This window comes from Chroicocephalus ridibundus, chromosome 4 (genome assembly GCF_963924245.1).
Source record: "Chroicocephalus ridibundus chromosome 4, bChrRid1.1, whole genome shotgun sequence".
NCBI classification, from domain to species: domain Eukaryota; kingdom Metazoa; phylum Chordata; class Aves; order Charadriiformes; family Laridae; genus Chroicocephalus; species Chroicocephalus ridibundus.
The window spans coordinates 65651264-65673212 of record NC_086287.1 but is presented as its reverse complement, the minus strand read 5'-3'; the positions used below and the strand labels follow the sequence as shown (position 1 = coordinate 65673212).

Sequence of the window (21949 nt, the reverse complement as noted above, 5' to 3'; positions counted from 1 at the left end):
TCCCCAACTCCCTTCTCATCTGGGAGGTACTGATCTCATAAGCTCCTTTATTCTGAGGCTCTCGGAAGCATTTGATGTCGTTGCAGTCACATCTCTTTCTCTTTCCTCTCCTTTTGATCCCTAACTTGTAACACGGGAAAAAAATTACTTTTGTTCAGATCCCTTAGCTGCTTCGATCACAGAGATCATTGCCGTGGACTAGGAAGAACCTGCCTTCTAGGCTGTGCCTGTTGGTCCACCAGCCTAGAAAATAAGCCTGTGATGGCCAACTGCAGATAGCAGATGAACTCTTGGCTATGTAGCAGAAGCCACTGTGGGTTATGAGGACTTGCTAAATGTACTGAAGGTTGTGAAATAAACAGGTTTGACAGCTGCTTGCTCCAAATTGGGCTGTTCTTGTCTCAGTTCAAGAATCTCTGTATGAGAACACAAAATTGTCTAAACCAAGCTAAGCAAAAAGCCTGTGAATGTTTCTAGAAGCGTCTTTGATTAAAAAAATCTAGTTATCTTTCTGTAGCTTTCTCACGTGTGTGTGTTTTCCATTGGCTTTAATGTTCCCTTGCCATAAATCACAAGTCATTCCATTTCTGTAAGTAAATTTCCCTCTGACATCAGAATTAAGGAACAAGTGAAAACACATCTTTTTTTGCTGATTCTTTCCATTCCATTCCATTTGTTTGAGGTTCAGGTCTTGGCTATATGCTGAAGGCTGTATTATTACTTTTTAATCTAAACTGTTTTTTCCATAGTAGAGAGAATTATTTGTTTTTTGTGTTACTTTAAATACCAGAAACATCTTGCCTATAAAAGCTGAAGAAGAGGGGCTCAGAGATTCTAAATATTTGATACTGTTTAATAAGTATATCTACTAAAAATAGCCTTTGTAAAGAAGGGTAGTAACTCATTCTGTAATATTCCTAGTCAACAAAAAAAGCCATAAAGATTTTTTTTTTCTCTGAAATGATTAATGGCTGTGTATCTGAAGTCCTGCAAATTTTTGCTATGCTCAGTAGAATCTAAAATTTTAAAAGAAATAATATCTTGTACTCCTGCTTGTGAAAATAGCTCTTCCTTTATTCTGTTTTGTTTGCTCTCTTGCCAGCCAAGCAAAAAAAATAAGCAGCACCGTCAAGCTATGCTGAAGTCGTTAGCCACTTTCATCCATTCAGTGTCCAGGAGGCTTGATTCCTTATCTGCCGTCATCCCTGCATGAAGTGTGTGTGTGTGCAAGCGTGGGCAATGCGGGATTGGGCACAAATCTTGTACCCTTTGCAGACACTTTGTCCGAAACAAACATTCAGTTCCAGAAAGTGTAACTTAGTTGATAAATATCTAACAGTTTCTTGGAGAGGAACCTCTGCTTGTTTTCTGCAAAAGCATTTTTAGTACAATCCTGATCCTGCAGTCCTTGAACACTGACACGAGGGCATGTAGTGCTATTTGTGCATCGATGGTGCCAAACCATCTAGAGGCTTTATTATTTGCTTTCCTTGAAAAGGTGGCGTCATTCTAGACTGCTCAGAGACTGTTATTACGTGTTTAATATTTCATGGGGATGAAAGGGAAGAACAAGATAGATCAAACCAGCATCCATGGAAATGAAAATGAGTGTACTGATGTTCATTATCCTGGTGTGGAAGACCAGGAGACTATTATTCCTGGAGGTGCTGTGATTGCTTTTGTTGGTGACGTTACTAATAGTCTTCCTGTGCTGTCCATGCATATGTAGTAGCTCCCTGGGTATTTTCTTTGATATCTTAATCCAGATTACGTATTCTCAGGATACAAACTTAAATCCAAAAGGTAATGAAAGATTTTTAGTGAGTGTGTGAAATAGAGTACAGATTACAGAGGCCGTACAACCTCAGCGTGAAGAGGAGAATTGGCAGTATCACACCCTCAGTGTGTGTTTAGACATCATGTGAAGCTGTTGTCTTCAGACATGTGGTTTTCAACAAATGTATAAACCTGAGTTTTAAGTATGAACATTTGTCATCATTAGTTTACATATGCAGAATGTATGCATACGTAATACATATATGCATATTAAAAATCACTGATCTAAGGCTCCTCATTCAAGAAAACACATCGCCACCTGTTTTGGCAGTGATTTGAAGGGGAGTTAAGCAGATGTTTCCGTACTTTGCTTATTTGGGGAAAGCCAGGTACGATGTGTTGGCTGATAAAAGATGATAAAAGATAAAAGATGATAAAAGAAGAGTTGGGCTTGCAAAGAAATGGAAGGATCACCTGAATTGACATGGTCTATGTGCCATGAGGGAGCTCTGTGATGCCAGCTGTGGTGTTGGGAGTCGCCATGTGCCGCCTGGGATGTCCGGCCATTGCGTGGGCTGGGTACCTCTGGTGAAGTCTCATAAACTGCTGTGTCTCTTAAGAAAAAAACAAACAAACAAACCAAGCCCAACAAAAGTGTCATGCTGTATTTTTAAATTTTACAGTGCGAGATAAAATTTTTTTCAAGTCATGTTTTGAAATCTGTATTTCAAGTCATGAAATAATTTATTGAATCCACTTTTATTGAAATCTGCATTCCTGGTGTTTGCATATGCTCTGACTTCAGCGGTCTGCAGCAAAACCAAAAGGAACTCATTTGAGACAGATTTGGGAGGTGGCTTTTTTCCTCAAGAACGAGATGGAAATGCGTGACCAAACGCGTTTGCCATTGCTGGGAAAGAAGCTGCAGTTTGTGGGGGCAAGTATGACAGACCTGCTAGGAAGTACGCTTGGGATCTAACTGTGTATATAAAATCTATCTGGAGATGGAGAGGAGGCAGGATTTGGACAGAGTCCAGGTCTGCCCTTGACTTGTCCTGTGTAACCCCTTTTGAATTCAGAAGGAATTATCTATGAATAAATATAAGGGTGGATGTGCGTGAGTGAGTGAGAAAGAACGTGATCATCTGATGTGGGATTCCCATAGTGAGGTGTTGACTCATCTTTTTTTTTTTTTTTTTGTACGGAAAGCTATTTTCCCCTCCTTAGAAACACTGGGTTCAGTTTGGAAAGGCATTGAAGTGCTTGCACAAAGTTCTTTTCCAAGGAGGGATTTTTTTCCATAGTCAAGTCCTGTGTAAACTTGAAATGTCTTTGATTTAGGGAAGCAGGGAGGAGGGGTGGAAACGGAGTAGTTTCAGGTGCTACTGTCTGTGCATAATATCTTGCACATGGAGACCCTGTTCTGTTGCTCCTTAGGCAATACCAAGATAAAAAAAACACAACACAATACAAACACCTGCGCATGGATCCACCTGCCAAGTTCTGTAGCTTTACACTCCCTTTTCTATAACTTAAAAATAGGAAAGAGGAGGCAAGTTTTTTTGCTGTGCTTTGGTTGCTGCATTGAGAGAGGTACAAACAGCACAAGCTACCAAAACGAAGGAGACAGTGAAACTGTCTTTACGTACTGGGCTGCTGCATGCACAGAAAGGTTGGAGGAGGAAGGAGAAGACCCTTTCCCTGCCTTGCCTTCTCTTGTGCATTTGGTGTTGTTTCTCCGATAGTAGTGACCTAAAATATTTTCATTAAGAAGCATGCTTCTTGAGTCGGTGTCCCGGTAACTTCTGAATTTCAGGCCTGTTGTGCTAAAAGGTTTGATCTTTCCCTTCCCAGATAGATTTTATTTAAATGTGCTTGGTTTTCTAACGAAAAGAATTCGGGAGCAGGAAAATGTCCAAGTAAATTCAAGGTTTGCTTTTTAACGTTGGCAGCTGCTGTGCGAGATGCATTTTGAAACTGTAGTTCTACTTGTGCTAACCAAAAAAAAAAAATTACTCTTTTGGTTTTTGTTTTTTTTTTTTTTTTTTGTAATTGTACGATACAATTGCATTTGTTTTGCACTTTCTAATCTTGAAAACAGAAGCTGGGCAAAACTGGTTGTCTCTAGCTAGCTCTGCCTCTGTAAGTACTGGAACCAGTTTAGTTGGGAGTAGGTCAGCAGATTGGAAGTTTTGTTTAAGATCCTTCGCAACCATGTCAGTATTGTTTCTTTTAACTTGTTTAGCTTTTGTGCTGGGTTTATGAAGGTACAGTACAGCTCAGCCCTTAATGTACAACTGTTTTGGCTTCGATATAGCAAAGCTATAAATAGACACCCCCTTGCCTCCCCAGCAGTAGGAAATGACTGCAGCAGGTGGTGTTCTCTGCTAGAAATTTGCACATTATTAGTACCTAAGTACTTTTTTTAAAATTGGCTTTTTGTGTGTTCTTCCTTTATTAAATGCCAACTGACTGGTCAACAAGCATCCTGTTAAAATCTGAAGTCTGCATTAAGACAAAAGAAATAAAGCTAGAAAGGTATTTTTGGTTTATTTCTGTGCAGCTTCTGTGTGAATTGTATTTTATGTGCAATTTTAAAAGTATTAACAGAAGGGACAGGAGAGCTGCATAATTCTGGTCACTGGTTAAAATGTTATTTTGATTCTTTCAGCTGTGTTGGGATGGAGTTTAGCTTAGGCTTGTTATAGTGGTTCCTCCGTGGTAGCAGTGATGGATGCTTGGAAGGCTGTGGGCAAGATTTGTCTCCCTGCTTCTGCTGAACTGTACCTTGCGCTGTGAATGGCATCAAGAAAATAAATGGGGCTTTTTGTGCAGCAAGGTAGTGCTCAAAGTAAATAAGGATGTTGCAGTCTGGTCCATGCAAAATGACTTTGATGGTGTCAGTAAACAAGCTTTCCCTTGACACAAACCCCATTGTTGTGTTTGGATTAACTTTAAGTCTCAGCGAAGAGGCCGAGTCATTTGGGCAGGGAGAATAAATGTATTTGTGCTGCTGAAATTGTTTCCTTTCAAGCCATGGCGGACAGACCTTGCCTCTGTTGGGTACTGAAGAAATAGTGAAATCAAGGGGAGATGTGCAGTGTATTTATTTTGTGTGTATGTAAACAACAAAAAAGGGGGACAATCCTGTATTTCAGTTACTGTTTAACATGCATCTGCCTTTATACCGCTTCCTTTCTCCTGCAGATGTGAGAGCTGTGTGGAACTGCTGTTTGTGAGAGGGGCTGGGAATTGCCAGGAGTGCGGTACCCCCCTGCGGAAGAGTAACTTCAGGGTACAGCTCTTTGAGGATCCTGCTGTTGACAAGGAAGTGGAAATTCGGAAGAAAGTGCTGAAAATGTGAGTGTCACCACTTAAATAACATAAGGTGGATGTATTTCATGGATTGCAGTTTTAAAAAATTGACTTATTTCTCCAGTAGTACAGAGGAGATTGTTTGGGTTTTTTTGTTTTTTTTTTTTTTTAAAGTGACAACCAATAAAACTTGCCTCCATTTAAAATGGAGAAATTTCAGAGAATCTGATTTTATGCAGCAACTGAGGGCTGAATTCTCAGTTTAGCCTTGGGGGATTCCTGCTTAGCATTAGAAAAATGTTGGGTGTTTCTATGTGGCCTCCTTTGGCAAAGACTTGCCTCCTAAATGGAGATGATTAGATATTGAGGACTACAGCTGCTTTCCCTTTGAGGGGGTGAACATGAGAGTGGGGCAAGAAACAAGACCTAGATTGTTTTGTTCCCTGGGGACCTGTTCTGAGAGTTGAAGGCCAGTTCCCTTCAAAATGAGAATGGACAAAAGGGAAGCTATGTTCACATTGTTTTCTACTTCACACAGCAATTGTTAGTGGAAATGGTTCCTTGCAAGCCTTGTGTTTGCTAGTCTGTCATGCAGATTTGAGAGCTCTTGAAATTGAGATAAATGAGGTCTAAAATTGCATCTCGCTCCTGGCCAAGAAACAACGTTTTATAAGGAAAATAAGTGAGCCAGTTGATACGTTGGTAGAAGAGGGTGTGATGGAGCAGAACAAACCTGGAGAGAGTTGTGCGTGCAAAAATGAACGTACAGGTAAATTGTAAGCTTGTCAGCCTTTATCTAAGACTTAGTACAATACTAAATGAATGATATGATGTCGCTGAGATATGGAGAAATTGCGTCGTTGAATACCAAGATGCTGATGTGGAAAGTAGTAATAATTTAGATGCTTGATTATAAAATCTACAGAAATTAACAAAAGTCAAACTGGAATGAAGTCAACTTAGTTGACTAAACGTGGAACGAAGTGTAGTTAGAACAGAAAATGTTGTAAAATGCTTGGCCCACTTGGATTTGCCAGATTAGTTTTTAGTAGGCAGAAAAAATGTCCCCAAATTGGAATTTGGCCTGAGTTCTCAGGATTAGATTTTTATACTCCTAGGTGTCATGTATCTTGGTCTGCAGAGCAGGCAGAATCTCAGCTTTATATTTTCTTGGGAAGAAGGCCTGTGCGTCTTGACTTTCAGAGGCAGGCCGTGTTCTAGCCTGTTGTCCCTTCATCTTTTTACTTTTTCCAGTTGTCAGGAGTTGGATAAATGAGTTCTGGAATTGTCTATTGGTATGAAATAAGATAATTGTGTAGCATTTTCAGTTTGCTGATATGCTTTCTGTTGTTGGCACAAAGCCAAACCCCCTTTCCTAACACTTCTAGAAAAGCTTTTCTTGTGGGTGTTCCTGTTGCCTCTGCCTTTGTTAACAGGTTTCTCATGCTGAAGGGCTGGCTTGGAATTAGTATATCCTAGCCTCTGTGATTCTGTTTACCTGTAACCCTGGAAAAGCAATGAGCAAACAGTAAGCAAGGGCAGCACTGATTTATGCCAGGTTGACTCCTTTTCTTTGAAACAAGCACTTCTGTCTCCTTTTAGGGACTCTGTATGTTTGTAGTTGTGGGAGCCATGAAGCACACATAGCTGATAAAACTAGATCAATGCTTAATATGCTTGCAGCAAGTGCCTTGTTGAAGTTGCATCTTTGTGTTATATAAATACTTGTTTCTCTTCTCTCAAAGATACAATAAAAGAGAGGATGACTTTCCCAGTCTAAGTGAATATAATGATTTCCTGGAAGAAATAGAAGAAATTGGTAAGTCTTAATGCTTGCATTTTTGATGTGCTGTGCTCTTGAGTCCGTAGGCTTTTATCTTCTGACTCAGCTGCCTATGAGAATGTCTAAGTTGAGTTTCTGTAATAGGATTTATCATATTATCAGATGTTTATCTAATTTTTTCTTCTGTACATTTTTAATCATATTTGCTGAACTGTAGGACATCGTTAAGTAAAACATTTTATCTGCCAGAGAAAAAACATGACTCAAAGAGGAAGCATTGCTTTATAGCTGGAAAAGAAAGGCTTGCAGGGAACAGTCGGTGCTGCACTGGGGAAGATTAAACAAAGAGAGGAGAAATTGAAATTTTCATTGTATGCCTCCATTAGCTTTATCTACCATGACAGAAGCCATATGGTGTCTTTCATCACTTTTACTTCTGCAAGTACAGTAGTTGAAGCTGCTTTGAAGCTGATGACCTTACATACCACTGTGGTAGCATTTTATGTTGCTGTGCAGAAGGAGAAGGTTTAGGAACAGACATTGATTTCTTTCTCTTTGGGTTAGTTGAAGCAGAACTTTGCCCTTTGGGAAGGGACTATGTTATCAACAGAGTTTATTTTCTTCTTAGTTAGGGTGACTTGTGATTTATGGTGGAGTGATGGATTTTACTTAGAAAACCTCCTGTTCAAAGGGGTGACTCCTAAATGATTTGTTTCTTGGTTTTTAGGAACTTCTGAGGCTTTTCTTTTTTTTGTCTTGGAGGAAGAAGAGGTGGCTTAGAATGTGCAGGAGGGGCAGTGGATGTGATTTGAAGGAAAACATGGAGATGCCACTCCCCTTCAGTTTCTCAAAGGAGCCCTTGCTCCTCTTTGCACTGTGGTGTTTTGTAGAAATGTATCCAATACATTTACTTACTGCTGTGAGTAATGTATCGTGTTTTTATTGGCATCAGAAGGCTGAGGCTGGAGAGCCAAATCGTGTGGCTGTGAAACACCAGGCACACTCATATGGGTCCAAATATCTGGAGGAGATGATGTGGGTGTAGTTCTATTTGTATATTTTTTTGGGTGGTGCTGGGGAAGGAGGGAATGAGTAAAAAGAATGGTCACATCTTATCCAGAGGATCCTGGAAGAATCTGTGTGCTCATGGAAAGGAAAATTGCTTTTTATTTATGTAGCATTAAATACAGGTTTCCCGCATACTGCTGTTACAGGCGTTTTCAGCATCTGCAACAAGGGAGTTGAAGTTTTGCCTGAAGTTCCCTTAACCTCATCGATTTGTGCAGAATGTTATGATTCTCCAGCTCTTGGGATTAGGTTGTTAAATTTCAAATGGTTCCAGAGCCTACGCTGGTAACTTGGTTTAGAAGCAGCAGAAATCACGGCTCGTCTTTGTAACGTTGGGAAAAAGAGTGAATTTGTCAGTAATTGTGCTGGCCCTGCAAGCGCATAATTAAGAAGCTTGATAGTTGTTAGGAATTGGAGTTAGGTGCCTGAAAGGGACACCTAAAATAGTAAAAGGAATAGGAAGTCTGACTACTTCCTAGTTTCTTTGTGTAACAGCCAGATGATGAGAGGAAAGAAGGGATGTAGTCAGAAGGCTCTTAATTTTAACTATCAAAGGAGTCATTTATGATCTACTAACTTCAGGCAGATCCAGAAGCTGGAGGACAAGTTAGAGTGAAGAACACCACCTTGGGTAAGAATTCAAGCCCTGTTCTCCTTCCCTGGTGACAAAGCTCATTGCACACATCTTGCTCTCCCCAAGCCCTTCCCTGCTTGCACTCCTGGGCAGAGTTCTCCGTCTGACAGTTGTCTGGTATATAGCGATAGTGTGACTTCTTCCAGTGTATTTGCTGAGCATGTCATGTACGGCATGACTGAACAATGCATTAAAGGTGTCTTCAACAATGTATGGTCACTTCACATTTTATTGCTGACAGTAGTTATTTCATTTTTTGGTGCTTGTGAATTCCCTGCTCGGTTGTGCACGTGAAAAACTAGGCTGCAAGATGGGAAGAAAGGGTGTAGTCACGCAGCACAAAGTTTTGCCTTATGGAGCCAATATACAGCAGATTGGCAGTAGCTGCTGGTGGTTGTTCAAGCTGCCGGGTTAGGAAGCTAGGGAGCCAAAGAACTGGATTTCCCCTGTCTTCCCCCACCCCAAATTTTCAGTTTTCTGTGGGCAGGTTGAAGTGCCTGTTTACCCTGTTTTTTCTTTGCTGATAAGTTTTGTTTCGTAAGTTGTTGTGGGGGTTTATATGAAGTAGTTGCTTGGCGGAGACAAAATGTAAACATCCTGTATACTTCGTGTGACCCTGGTGTAATTCTTACAGTTTTTCCAAATGTTTCAGGTAGGTCAGCTCCAACATTTGCAGCAATTGTACTGTCTTATTCCATTGATCTGATATATCACTCAAAACACATTTTCCCCCTTCATATCAGGCATGTTTTACCTACAGACTTTTTCTATTAAAAGAAGAGAGTTGGTTGGTACAGCAGAAGTGTGTGTGGGGGAAGGTCAAACAAACATTAGGGTAGTCACCTCTTAAGATTTCTATTATAAAAAACATATTTTTGAAGTGGTTTAGAATGTAGCCACTAAATAATGCTTTGGGCTAAAATTTGTTATACAAGGCTTTAAATAGAAACCACATTTTAAAGCAAGTTTTCCCCAGAAGAAAAATCAGTTGGGCAATTTGAGAACATTGTAAACACAGTTTGTTGTCATTAACACTAGGAAGAAAAATAAAGTGAAAGGGTTAAAACCTGCCTTTGGGAAAGGTGTGGACAACATCTATTGGAGTAAGTCAGGTCTATGCTCATATGATGAGAGGGGCAAGGTTAAACCTTAGAGTGTTGCTACAAGTTACAATCTCTGGATATAATGCAAATTTTTCTTGCTCTTTCTACAAGGTTTTCTTCTTCCCCCAAGGTTTTCCTCTTCCCCAGAGTATCTCCATGGCCAGTTTTTCAAAACCTGGGGGTGAGCAATCCAAAGCAGGGCCCGCCTCCCAGCGTGTGTATACATACTGCCTGGCACCATTCTCCTGATACCTGAACGAGGCCTCTAGGCATTACCGCAACGCAATTGTTAATAGTAATTATTGCTTTTTAAAAACATTCGGTACATTCAACTTGGAAGGAGGCTACTGTATTTGTGCCCTTTGGATTCCTGTATGTTGTTACTCCTCTAAGACTTTATGCAATACTGGCTGCCTGGTGGCTTGTGTTGCTCAGAATGTTTATCTTGCAAGTGATACTTGGATAGAAATTATTTTGGTATGTATGAGCACTTGTGGGTTATGTCATTTATTGTTTTGTGGGGTTTTTTCCCCTCTGTGTGTGTGCATGAGGAGCTGGTCCTGACAATGGAAATAACCCAACTGGAAATCAGGCAGCTTTATCAAAGATCCATTTCAGTCATCTCATCTGAACAATGATTTCAGTACTACACTGCTCCAGACAGAATGGATCTTTCTTAGACCAATGGGGCTGAGTGATTTCAGTCTTTTATTACTATGCTAGGGTATTTGTCTGGAAAATTATTGACCCAATAAAAGACAAATGAGGATAAACAGAAATAATTACTAATACCTACCTAGATTTTTCTGGCTTAGCTGTGGGTTTTCTTTTGTTTCTGATAATTATTTCGTTATAATCACAGACATGTTGGTTGGAAAGGACCTGTTAGGACCTCTTCCATCTTTTCTCCCCCTCCTACCCCTCTTGAAAGTACAAGGGCCAAGGTTGGCCCAGGCATCGAAAGCACCAACAGAAGGTGCCACAGTTGCTTTGGACTCTCCGGGCAGACTGAAGATGTGGTATTGTCTTCCTTCATAGTGTGCTGCCCAAAGCAATTGCTCTTCTGCTGTTCCCGGTCTCTAGCTGGTGATTTATGAAGATGATGATCAAAGAGTTGTTTGTAGTAGGGTGGGAAGAATATTTTTTTTTTTTTGTAACAAACTGAAGACTTACAACGTACTTACAAACATACAAACTTTCAGCTGGCGCATACCAGCAATGCAGATCAAACTCTGTCAGCAGAGTAATCATCTGCTCTCTTGCCAGAGAGGGCATGTTCCTAGTATTTGAATAGCAAATATTTTTATTGTCTCTTAAGAAACTAGGAGGAGAAGTCTCAGAAAACTTACAGTATCTCAGACTAAAACAGGGAGATTTTGATGGACTTACATCCTACAGTGGAGTGACATTCATTCATCCTGCTGTGACTCTGGACAAACTATTGTGCCATGTAATTCAAATTTTTCTCATTTTCTTTTTTCTTTCATAACTAGGAAAATACTTTTCCATTTGTTGTAGAATTGCATAATGAATGTTGTTGTTTTGAAAAGCAGCGAAAGTCTCCCTGTAGAGGCTGAGTTTCAGAAGTAGGGAGTTTTACCTAAAGAGAATGAAATGTTTCAGAAAAACACAATAGTCTTCCTGTTATACTTCAACAGATGTCTCAAGGCAAGTCATTTTATAAACCAACCAATGTGAGATGGATAAGTAGATAAATAATTGTTGCATACAAAACAGCTTCTGTTTCTTTTCCCTGAAGGGTTTCAGGCCTCTTACATCGGCTTATGCTATGTTTCAACATGGACAGAAATAAGTCTGGCTTCTCTTTGAAACCTTTTCAAACTAGCCATCTGCTTTGCCAGTCATATTCAGATCTATACCAATGTTTTTTCAGGGTAGGTGTAGCATATTAGTTCGGTTTTTAACTCTTTCCTGTTCTTCTAGTTTTGTAATTTATTTTGTTGTATTTTTTTAAAAAGGGAAAATTTGTAAGAATTACATTTAAAATAAATTTCTGGCAAAACCCAAAGCAGATGAAATGAAAAAAACCTGCATAGTCCTAGCTATGTAAAAGGTAAGGTGTTGAGTATTAGTGACTCTGTTCTTTGATTTGATACCTGTTGGTTTTTAAATGCTGGGTAACTTGTGGAGGGGACAAGGGAGAAGCGAAAGAAATGATCCCTTAATTAGTTTGTGTGGCCTAGTGCACCTTACAGAATGGACTTGTCAGCTGTAATTGCGGGGATACAATGGCAAGAATTTGTGTTCTCTGAATATTGATGAGAAGACATTTGAAGCTTATGAAAAATATATTAGAAAATATGTTGGAAGATGTTTTGTCTGGCTGATTGGCCACTGATAACCATGCAATGTCAAAGAGTAGAGTTTGTTTTGTTACTAGGGTGTTTTTTGTAGGAGGGAACACATTCTTTTCATTAATAAAAGGACAACTTTTGACATTGATGTTGCTATAGAGACATCCAGGTCTTAATACTGTTGCAACGAAATGTAGCTCTTCAATATTTTACGTCTTGAAATGTGGACAACTTTAGTGTTGAGGAGAAGATGCTTAGGACCAAGATAATCTGCCTCTTCAATGTCTACGGATTAATATTCCGTGGGAGAAATCTGCTCTGGTCTTTGAGGGTGCTGAAAGCATTAATCTTTCTGATTGCTGGTGTCCTACCATATTGTCAATGACAGAGTCGAGCAAGACTGACAGAGCAGAATCAGTATGGTATGAGCAGAGCTCACCATTGAGAGGGTTTTACCTGTGATTTGGCTCCAGCCACAGCAGGAAAACAGAAGGGGAAATAAACCATCTTCCACCTTGCCGTCAGCAGGGCAGCGAGTGTTTAAGGTTGCTATTGAAGATTCCTTAAATGCTGATGCAGAAACCTCTCTTACGTGGAAATGTTACTTCATATCAAGTAGCAAAATAAACCCGCTTTTGTAAGTAGTTTTAAATAAAGGCAGGCATTTGCATATGTCTAGAATTTGCCTACTTTTCCCAGTATGAGTTTAAATATTACGGTTATTGTTTTACAAACCTAGGTTGTGACTAGTTGAACCTATTAAAGATAAATGAGAAAGGAGGAAAAAAGCCCCTGAACGTTTTAAGCAGCAATAGTTGCAAAACCTACATCATCAGCTTATTGCTAGATTATTTTTAGAGAAATACCAAAGATGTTCAGGAGCCTAAAGGCATTTGGCATCTCATCTTATTCCTCCTCTTGCACCTGAAGGGGGCATCTGGGCATCCTGCTAGCACAGCATGTCTCATATGCTATTTCTTTCTTGTGTCGTCATTGAAGAGTTTAGAGAGCTGGTGTGTGGATTTAAGTTGTAGGAAGTGCTGACATTCCCATGCAGCTGCTGTCATTGCAGAGCCCTGATCTGATTGTATGCCAGCACTTTCACATGACAATTCTTCTCTGCTGTAATACTCAAATATTAAGCTGCTTGTCAGCTGGGAAGTTGGAGGTCAAATCTCCATTAAAATACTAACACTTTAGACTAAAATAATGTTTTAGTAAGGGTATGCTGCTATGACCAGAAAGTGATTGTGTGTTGCAATATGAAATTGGAAAATGTTGCTAATGCCTTTTGAAGAGAAAAAAAACCCCAACATTTGAAATGGGTAACTTGCTTTCAAAAACCAAGGAGCTGAACTTTCAACGGCTTATTTGGGTTATAGTAGTGCCCAGAAGTTCCACCTGAGATGAAATCAAGACTACAGAGAGAGGTGCTGCACATAGCTATAGTACGGAGATAAAGCAGATGATATACAGGAGAAAGCTTTATTTTCCCTACTCCTGGTTCTTACCGGTGGGAGACCTCCAGTGAAGAGGCCCAGTGATCCGCCCAGAAACAGCAGCAAAGTTGGAAATTGAACTCAGGTGTTGATTCCCAATCAAGAGCTTAAACCACAAAACCACCTGAATTTCAGATCACTTGTGGAGTGAGGATGATGGAGTGGGAGTGGAAGAGTTCAGCTGATTTGTGAGCCAGGCTGAATTAAAATGTCAGTCATTTTGATATTGCTCGTTATTTGGAAAAAAGGGGAAAAAAATAAATACAGCATTTTGTTTGCTTAAGGTTAGGAATTTCTTCAGCTGTATCTTGCCTAGCCCTCTTTGTTGCAGTTCAAGGAAGGATGGAATACTCTCGATAAGAGTAACGTGATGTGGTGCTTTGGTACTCCTGGAAAGAGACACTTTCTATTCCCATCTGTACATTTCTGTTGCTTCCCTCGCACTGTCTCTGGCACTTGTCCGGCACCTTTGTTGAGTCAGTTCAGGTTACTGGAGGGTTTCTGTTGACGCTACAAAGCATCCAGGGAGTTCTGGAGTCAGAGCAGGGTGAGGCCTGTGCCTGGGAAGAAGGACGAGAGCAGGACTGCCTCTTTTTGGTAGTAGTGAGCTGCTGTACAGCTGGGTCTGTAGAACTGAGCTGTATCCCACAACTCTAGCATCTTGGACCTTCCCTGTTTTCTCCCCCTGACGCCATTTGCTCCCTGCTTTGATTTCTTGCAGCTTCCTTTGCTGCTCGCAACTGGTTTGCCAGTCTAGGCTCCTCTTCATGGTTTCGTTTACCTAAAACTCTCCTAAAAGTTCATTTCTGCCATGTTACCTGTGGAGAGGATGAAAGAAGGGATATAATCTTTACCAAACTGAGACGTGTGCTATCATGATGAGTAACAATGCAAACTTCATGCTTCTTCCTTATGTGTGTTTCTAGCAACCTTACTTATACAAATGACTTGGCAGTGGTGCACGTGCCCAGGGTTCATTTGGCCCTAGTTGCTTGAGAACCTAGGAAGAGAGAACTGAACAAAGATCTTCCAGGTTCTGTGCTGGTGTTTTCCCTAGAACCTCCATCCCTTCCTCAGAGTTTGACTCAGCACAATTGCTATGCTGTTGCTGTGAAAGATTTATCAACGGCAGTGCAAATTTCTCTACTGCTCTTGTAAATTTACTATAGCCATGTGACAAAGCGTTTTGAGTCTTGGAGTGCTGTACATTGGTAGTCAGCAATAGCTTTAAAGCCATGGGCATGAGCCATTCTGGATGGCGATCACCAAGTGGCTTCCCCCAGTGATAATGGCTTTCAGTTGGAATTCACTTGACCCACAACTGAACCTGTGACCTAGAGGTGAAAGGCTCAGGCATTGTATCAAGTTACTAATCATCCAAACCATCTGCATCATTCAAGGTGTTGATTATAGAAACTGTTCAATTTCTTGCGGTATATTCTGTGCCATGTGTAGATAATTGGGAATGTTGTGCTAAACTAGGGAGCTTGGTGGCCAACGCTGCTTGCTCATAATTATGTGAGATATAGTCTGTCACTATTGAGAGAAATCAAGAGTGTCATTTAACTTATTAATCCGGATACATCTGCACATTCCTCATAACTTAGAAGTATGTATGTACCTTTATTATCAAGTAATGTAAAATTTTTTTTGTGTACCTGAGAATTCAAACAGTCTCTGTAGTCTTTGTGCATTAGATAATTTTATGAAATGGAATGACTTAATTTCTTACCTTCTCTTAATATGTATGTGTTTAGTCTAACTTAATTTTACAGGAATTGCTGTGTTCTTAGCTGTAACCGCTACTTGAAAAGGTCAATTGTATGATTATTCATGTGTATCATTATCAGTATCATAAAACAGGACGCAAGATTCAAATTTTCATCTCCTACAGATGTGTAAACCTAGAGGAACTCCGCTGGCTTCTCTTGAAGTTTGCAGTGATTGAGCGGATTGTGTCTTGTTTTACAGGGCACGTTTAAATAAATTCTGTTATTGTGATGTTTATATCTGGTGCTAGAAGGGCTACAGAACGTAAGAGTAGTATTTCATGGTTACAGTCATGTGTGCTGACCTAATACTTTTGCTTTCTGTCTTTCTAATATTTATGCAGTATTTAACTTGACCAACAATGTGGATTTGGAGAACACCAAAAGGAAAATGGAGCTGTACCAGAAGGATAACAAAGAAGTCATTCAGAAAAATAAAATAAAACTGGTTAGTTAACTTCTCTCCCCTGCAATTTTTATTCATTAGTTAAAGAATTAAAGGATTTTCAAAGAGGATTACTTTCTGTAGTGTCTTAAAAACAAGTCAAAGCTGAAGGCACTATGTAGATTTCACTTTGTATTCAAAAACCATAACATGCTAATGTTCTGTGATACTGATATTTAGTGCTATGTAAAGAGATTAAATTGATAGTTGAAATGTAGTTATGCTTTATTTTGGGAAGGGCTTGGAAAGAGGGACAGGCAGTAAAGTCTGCAACTAATAAATCGCCACTGCATGCGTGCTGGCAGTGTCATTGAACAATATCCAGGAAAGACCAAGTTAATTCCTGTACCAGGACAATAATTTCTTTCTCGTCCGAAGGAAAAAAGGAATCCAGATGCAGACATTATGAAGCTCCCAGGAGAGATCTGTAAAACTGAGGGAAAGCGTAGGTCTGGTTTATGCAAAATTTAAAACGAAAGCTGTTGAAACAAACATTTAAACTTTTGTTCAAGAGCTGATAACAATAACATCAGGAGTATTGTATACATCATCTGTATGCAAAACACATGGTTGTTTGAACATTCATTCATTAAAGTATGGCTCAGTTATCATTTTGTTCTTTAAAAATAAACTTGCAAGCATTTCTTTCTGTAAGAAAAGTTTAATCTGTTAAATATTTTTTCAGTAAAAAAATACACATTGTTATCGGTTCTTGAAGGAAAATGTCTGTCCAGAGTGTGACATAACAAGGTTTTGTGTTGTATTCCAGTTGCACTATGGACTTGCTTTCAAATCAGTAGGGGTGAAATCCTCACTCCCCTAAAGTCTGTGGCAAAACTCCCAGTGATTTCTTTAGCTCTAGGATTTCACAGGAGGAGATTGGAATCTGAAAAATGTTTGTTTGAACCCCTTCCTTTTAAAGGCAAGGAAATTTCCCTAGGGGTCCATCTCTGATCTGTTATCCTGTCTCTGACACTGTGCAATATCCTATGCTTCAGAGCTTGAAGAGACCTGCCAAATCTTTGGCTACATGTCGTATTTTACAATATAGGTGCAACCTCTAGGGTCACCATAAGAATAGGGTGCTTTGCCTGCAGCCCACCTTCCGCTCATGTACGTGACTTGCCGACAGCCTGTGCGCTAGCTCTGTGATTGTATCAAGCAGCACAGTAATGCTCTGTACCCACCCAAGCCCCCCGGGCCTTCTGTTTTCTGTACTGTATGGTCTTGCTGTGCTAGAGGCTGTCTGGTGGAAGCTGGGCAAGGCTGCGTGAATCCAGACTTACTGGAGATCTGGAGACATTTCCTTTTTATTTCTTTTTCAACATTTGAAACATTCAACATTTCTTTTTCAACAATTGAAACATAATAATAGACTTGACGCAGTTGCTATTACAAAAACTGCATGATCTTGCCCATAAATTTACCCCTCTTCCCAAAAGCTGAAACAGTGCTTTCTCTCTCTAGCTTTTTTTTGGCAGGTTTTGAAATATCTTTACTCCTTAAATGGCAAAAGGTGTCCTAATTTCTCGCTTAAACTTCTTATGGCTTGTCATTGTCTCGTCATTCTTGGGCTGACATAAATTTTTCTGTCCGCTGTAATAGTATGCTTCTGAGGAATATAGATACTCTCTGTCCCTCTTGGTGTTTTTGTTACCCTTTGCCTGTTCCAGTTTGAATTTGTCTTTGGCAAGCACAAGGGACCAGAATTGAATGCAGTATTGTAGCTGGGATCTTAACAGCCTCTTATAAAAGAACACTATTTTCCCATCTCTACTGGAAATATGTTGACATATGTGATCCTAAGATTGTTCTTCTCTTGCAGCACTGTCATACGGGAGGTTCAAAAGCAGTAGTGGTCAAGTAGTGCATCATGTTTTCTCCTCTTTGGTTTCTAACTGATGAATTAATGTCTCCAAATCTGTGTCCTTGTAAGTTACTTTCATCTCGCTTACACTACTTCTGTCCTCATGAGTATGTCATTCCTTCTTACAAATCAGAATAGTAAGTTACTGAAGTGGTAACCTTATGATTTGAATAACTGCTTGTTCTTCTCTCGATGCAAGCCATATTCTTCATCTTTGTAGCCAGTTCCTAATGACCTGGCTACTTATGTACTAACCCATCTATTAGCCTGGCTACTTATGTACTAACCCATCTATTAGATGTGTAGATTTTATACAGGACCATCTAAAGAGAAAGCTTAAGTAAACGGGTTTGGCTAAAAAGGTGAAGAACTCTTGGAGGAGGGCTTATTGTAATTATGAATTTATATATATATATCTCTCTCCACACACACTTTTTATATACATATAAAGCATTGCACTCTGTCTGGGCTCCAGTCTTCCCAAACGTGCCTTCTTCCTATGACTGGAGAATAACAGACATTTAAGGGTGACGTGTTACTTCCTACTTTGTCACTATATGTCGAATTTCACTTGCTGCTTTGTTCAGTCTTGAAATAGTTTTGTCTGGACTCCATGATGTAACTGTGTTTGAATTTTCTTGATTGTCCTTTCTCGAGTGTGGCAAAACCGTACAATTTCTATTTACTTCTTGCCATTTGCCATCTTGACTTTACTCCAGGCTTCACCATGATCGTCTTTATTTCTTTAGATGTTGGGATGTTTTGTTTGGCCGTCCTTTCAGAAAGAATTTGATCTGACTTGTGATAGTTCTTCCTTTTTCCTGTAGTCTGATCTGGTTTAAGTTTTTATATCAGTTTACTTATTTCTGACTATAATTTTTCTGGACTGGTTCTTCAGACTAGGTCTGTTAACAGGCAGTTTTCTTCTGTTTCAGTGCAGATTCCAGGCAGTCTTTAGACATAAATGTAGAAGACGCCTGGAATGTCTTAAAGACCCTGAGCTCTTAAGTTCTGTTGACTGAACTAACTAGATCCCTTAATTCTTAGAAACAACCTCAATTAGCAGCTTGGGGATTTTTTGTTTGTTTGTTTCCTTTCATTAAATGCAAAGAGAATCCAGTTTCAGATCGTCACTGGTGAGCAGCTCTTTACCGATGTGACTGCTAGTTACAAAATGAAAGCAGCTTCTGTTGGCACAGTGGCAGGTGATGAGATCTGTCAGCTCTTGCATCCAGGAGTAACTGGGCCTCACTAGGACCCATCGACTTGATCTGCTTGGTAAAGGGATGTTTTTCAGCGCATTCTGGCATATATCAGATCACTATGCTTTACAACATACATTTAGGTCTTTTTCTCACACGAACAAATTTTACTTAAGCTCTTGGCTGCAATAGTGTTTTACCGAAACTGCTTCCTTGGATTAATCCATCCATTTAAGTTTTATGAAATTTTAATTATCTCTTCATTTTTACTGAATCTCCCTTTGCTTTAGTATTTTTGGTGAGGAAGATTTGGAAAATATTTTCTGTATGTTATTGTCCTATACCTTCTTACCACCAAACTAACGTTCTTGTGATTCCCTCCTTCTGTATAAAGTTGTTTAACTGTAATCCTTCCCACCCCTGTCTTTGAGCCCTCCTCTTTTTTTATTCCACTCTGATTTTCAAACACAGGTGACTTAATAGTTTACAGGTTAAAAAAAAACTTCTCAAGAAGTAAATTCTGAAACAAAAATTAGTCACTGTGTACTAGTTATTTCTTTCTTTTCTTTTCTTGTAATACATGACTTCAGTCCAAGTTACAGCAAAAATTCTTCATTTTCTGGTAATGTGACTTACAGTCCATGCTTAAATATGCTTTAGCTTGTAAGCTTCTCAATATTCACAGATCTGTAACTTTTTATTTGTCTTGTACACTGCTGTTAAGAAGCACACAGCGTACTTTGCACACAAGATGCAGCTGATCAGGGGAATTGGGAACAGTATTGTGGGATTATATTTTCAGTCACCCGCTTATATCACTTGAAGTTGGATTTGTGGGAGCGGAGGGGGGTGTCTTCATTTTAGAGTGCCTGGTGTGAGGAAAACCCATTGTCATTCTCTAACATTTAAAGAGCCAAGATCCAAGTGGTTACTTCCTACTGCAGAAAGCAGCAAGGAAGAAAATATAACTTTGCACTGGACAATAAAAGGAGGTAGAATCATCATAATCACCCTAAAATTCTACCTTAAAAGGTAGAATTTGGCAGCATTCCTATTGCTTGGTCTGTCCTAGGTCCTTTGGTAGGCAGCAGAGCTGTGGGTGAGCTCTGGCCACCCAAGGAGGAAGATTGGTATGAGCTGACTTCTAATTCCCATTTCAGACACGGGAGCAGGAAGAGCTGGAGGAAGCTTTAGAGGTAGAACGGCAGGAAAATGAACAAAGGCGACTGCTTATACAGAAAGAAGAACAACTACAACAGATAATAAAAAGGAAGAACAAGCAGGCACTCTTGGATGAACTGGTGAGTAACAAAACCAGAGGCTTTGAATGCTCAGTAGCAGAGCAAACAGCAAGTACGTTCATGTTCATCTCTACCACAGTTAACTGTGTGGAATTAACACATCTGTCCCTTTCTGCTTCCCTGTCTTGCATGTTCTGTGTTATTGTTCTCTCACCTATCATTCATTTCAACGTTACAAACAGCTCTGGTTTTGGTAGGCTAAGGACAGGAGGAAAAGTGTTTCTGGGACTCCTAGACTTAACTGGACTCACTATCCAGAATGTCGAGTGCTGGTTAGAAATGAATTAGGAAAGCATTCTTGGCTGTTTCAACACAGGATTAATCCTGGAAAAGATGCTAGCAAAGAAAAATGCAGAAGGTTTCTTTGGGTATTTACAAGAAGGCTATTCTCCTGGTTCTGTCTGTTTTAATTTTGTTGTTTCTTTTTTTTTTTTTTTTTCCTAGTGAGCTTCCATTGAAAGCTCTTTTCTTGTTGGTAATTGACATGTGAAGGTATATTTCAGAAATTACTCCAGTGAGTCCAGCCAATCTACCAGTTTCCTTAATAGTTGACATTTGACTGGGTGTCTGAAGAAGGGCTATTATAAAAGTCTAGATCTCTATTTAATTCATTGACAATATGAAAGCCACAGGCTTTGACTGTCATCAAGGACGACTTGCATTAGCATAGCTGATACAATGACTACTCCACCTTGAACCTGATGTATAATGGGTGATGTTCTGTCATGTCTGAGGCCATGTAACTGTCTGCTTGTTTTGCCTTCAGCTGATGACAGTTGCATCTGCTTTGGTGCATGGCTGATCATGCAATGTGTGAGGAGGGTAGAGAGGAGCTACAAAGTTGGTTCAGCCATAAGGTGAACTGTTACTACTGTTGACTTATTAAGCAGTCCTGAATAGTGGTTGACAGTCTGCTGTGTTGAAGCAAAGTGGCAATCGGGAGCTACTTCATAAGTTTAGCAAGGGGGAGATGGTGGAAGGCAGGGAACTGTAACCTCATGAGTTATTTGGGCGTTGGTCAACCCTTTTTGAGTCAGAGCACCTAAATAATAAGTGGTCCCTTTGTATTCAAAAACTACTATGAGAAAAAGATTTCTTGCCTTGAGTGTGTCATGTTCTCTTACTGCAAACTTTTTCTATATAAGTTGTTCCAACTGAAGAAAAACTTGGCTATTTCTGAAAATTGTGTTAATCTTGTCTTTGGCTGAATTTACTACTGATTCTGCATCTGAAATGCAACGGTGGTGTGCGGGTATAGAGAAGCTCAATAACTGTGTTACTTAAACAAGATTCACATCTCAATTTTTTTAATACACGTGTGTGTACAGACAAGAATGCACACACATTTGCATGCTCCTAACACTTGTGAGACCAATCTCTGTGTACCTTGAAGGAAATCAGGAAAAAGGAAAAGTATGTATGCATGCATACACGTGTGTAGCTGTCAATGTGGTTTAAAGCTGCTTGACAGATTTAAATCAGAATTTCTCTCTTATTTCTGATTCTCACATTAATATGGCATTACTTCCTGCCTTGTATTCTCAGTTGTTACTCAAGATACAGATGCTCTTCAACATTTTCTGGAAAAGCAGAGTTCCTCTTTGAACCAGTGCAGAAGGCACTGATGTGAAGAGAGAGCATCAATGTGCAATTTTCAGAGGCTGTCCTGAAGAGCTGCCTTTTCCTAAGCCAGGAGTCCTGGCAACCTGCCATTGGTTTTACTGAAAGGAGCTGGTGTTTCATTTTTTTGTAGACAAAAGCAGGGATGAGCAGAAGGGTTCTCTGAAAATCCTTCAAGTCTGTAACTTTGAACCCAGCAGTCTCTTATCCCTTTAAAGGTAAAAGTGCTTACAATCCACACCATTAGGAATA

At 39.7% G+C, this 21949-nt stretch overlaps 1 protein-coding gene across 1 annotated transcript in view; it reads left to right on the top strand.

Annotated features, from left to right (window-relative positions):
* MNAT1 (MNAT1 component of CDK activating kinase) overlaps positions 1 to 21949 on the top strand; it is a 127365-nt gene that overhangs the window by 31982 nt on the left and 73434 nt on the right. Inside the window, exons 2-5 of the mRNA XM_063333603.1 lie at positions 4984 to 5136; positions 6837 to 6910; positions 15607 to 15710; positions 19937 to 20077. Coding sequence (XP_063189673.1) covers positions 4984 to 5136; positions 6837 to 6910; positions 15607 to 15710; positions 19937 to 20077 — 472 coding nt within the window. The remainder of the gene's footprint in view (positions 1 to 4983; positions 5137 to 6836; positions 6911 to 15606; positions 15711 to 19936; positions 20078 to 21949) is intronic.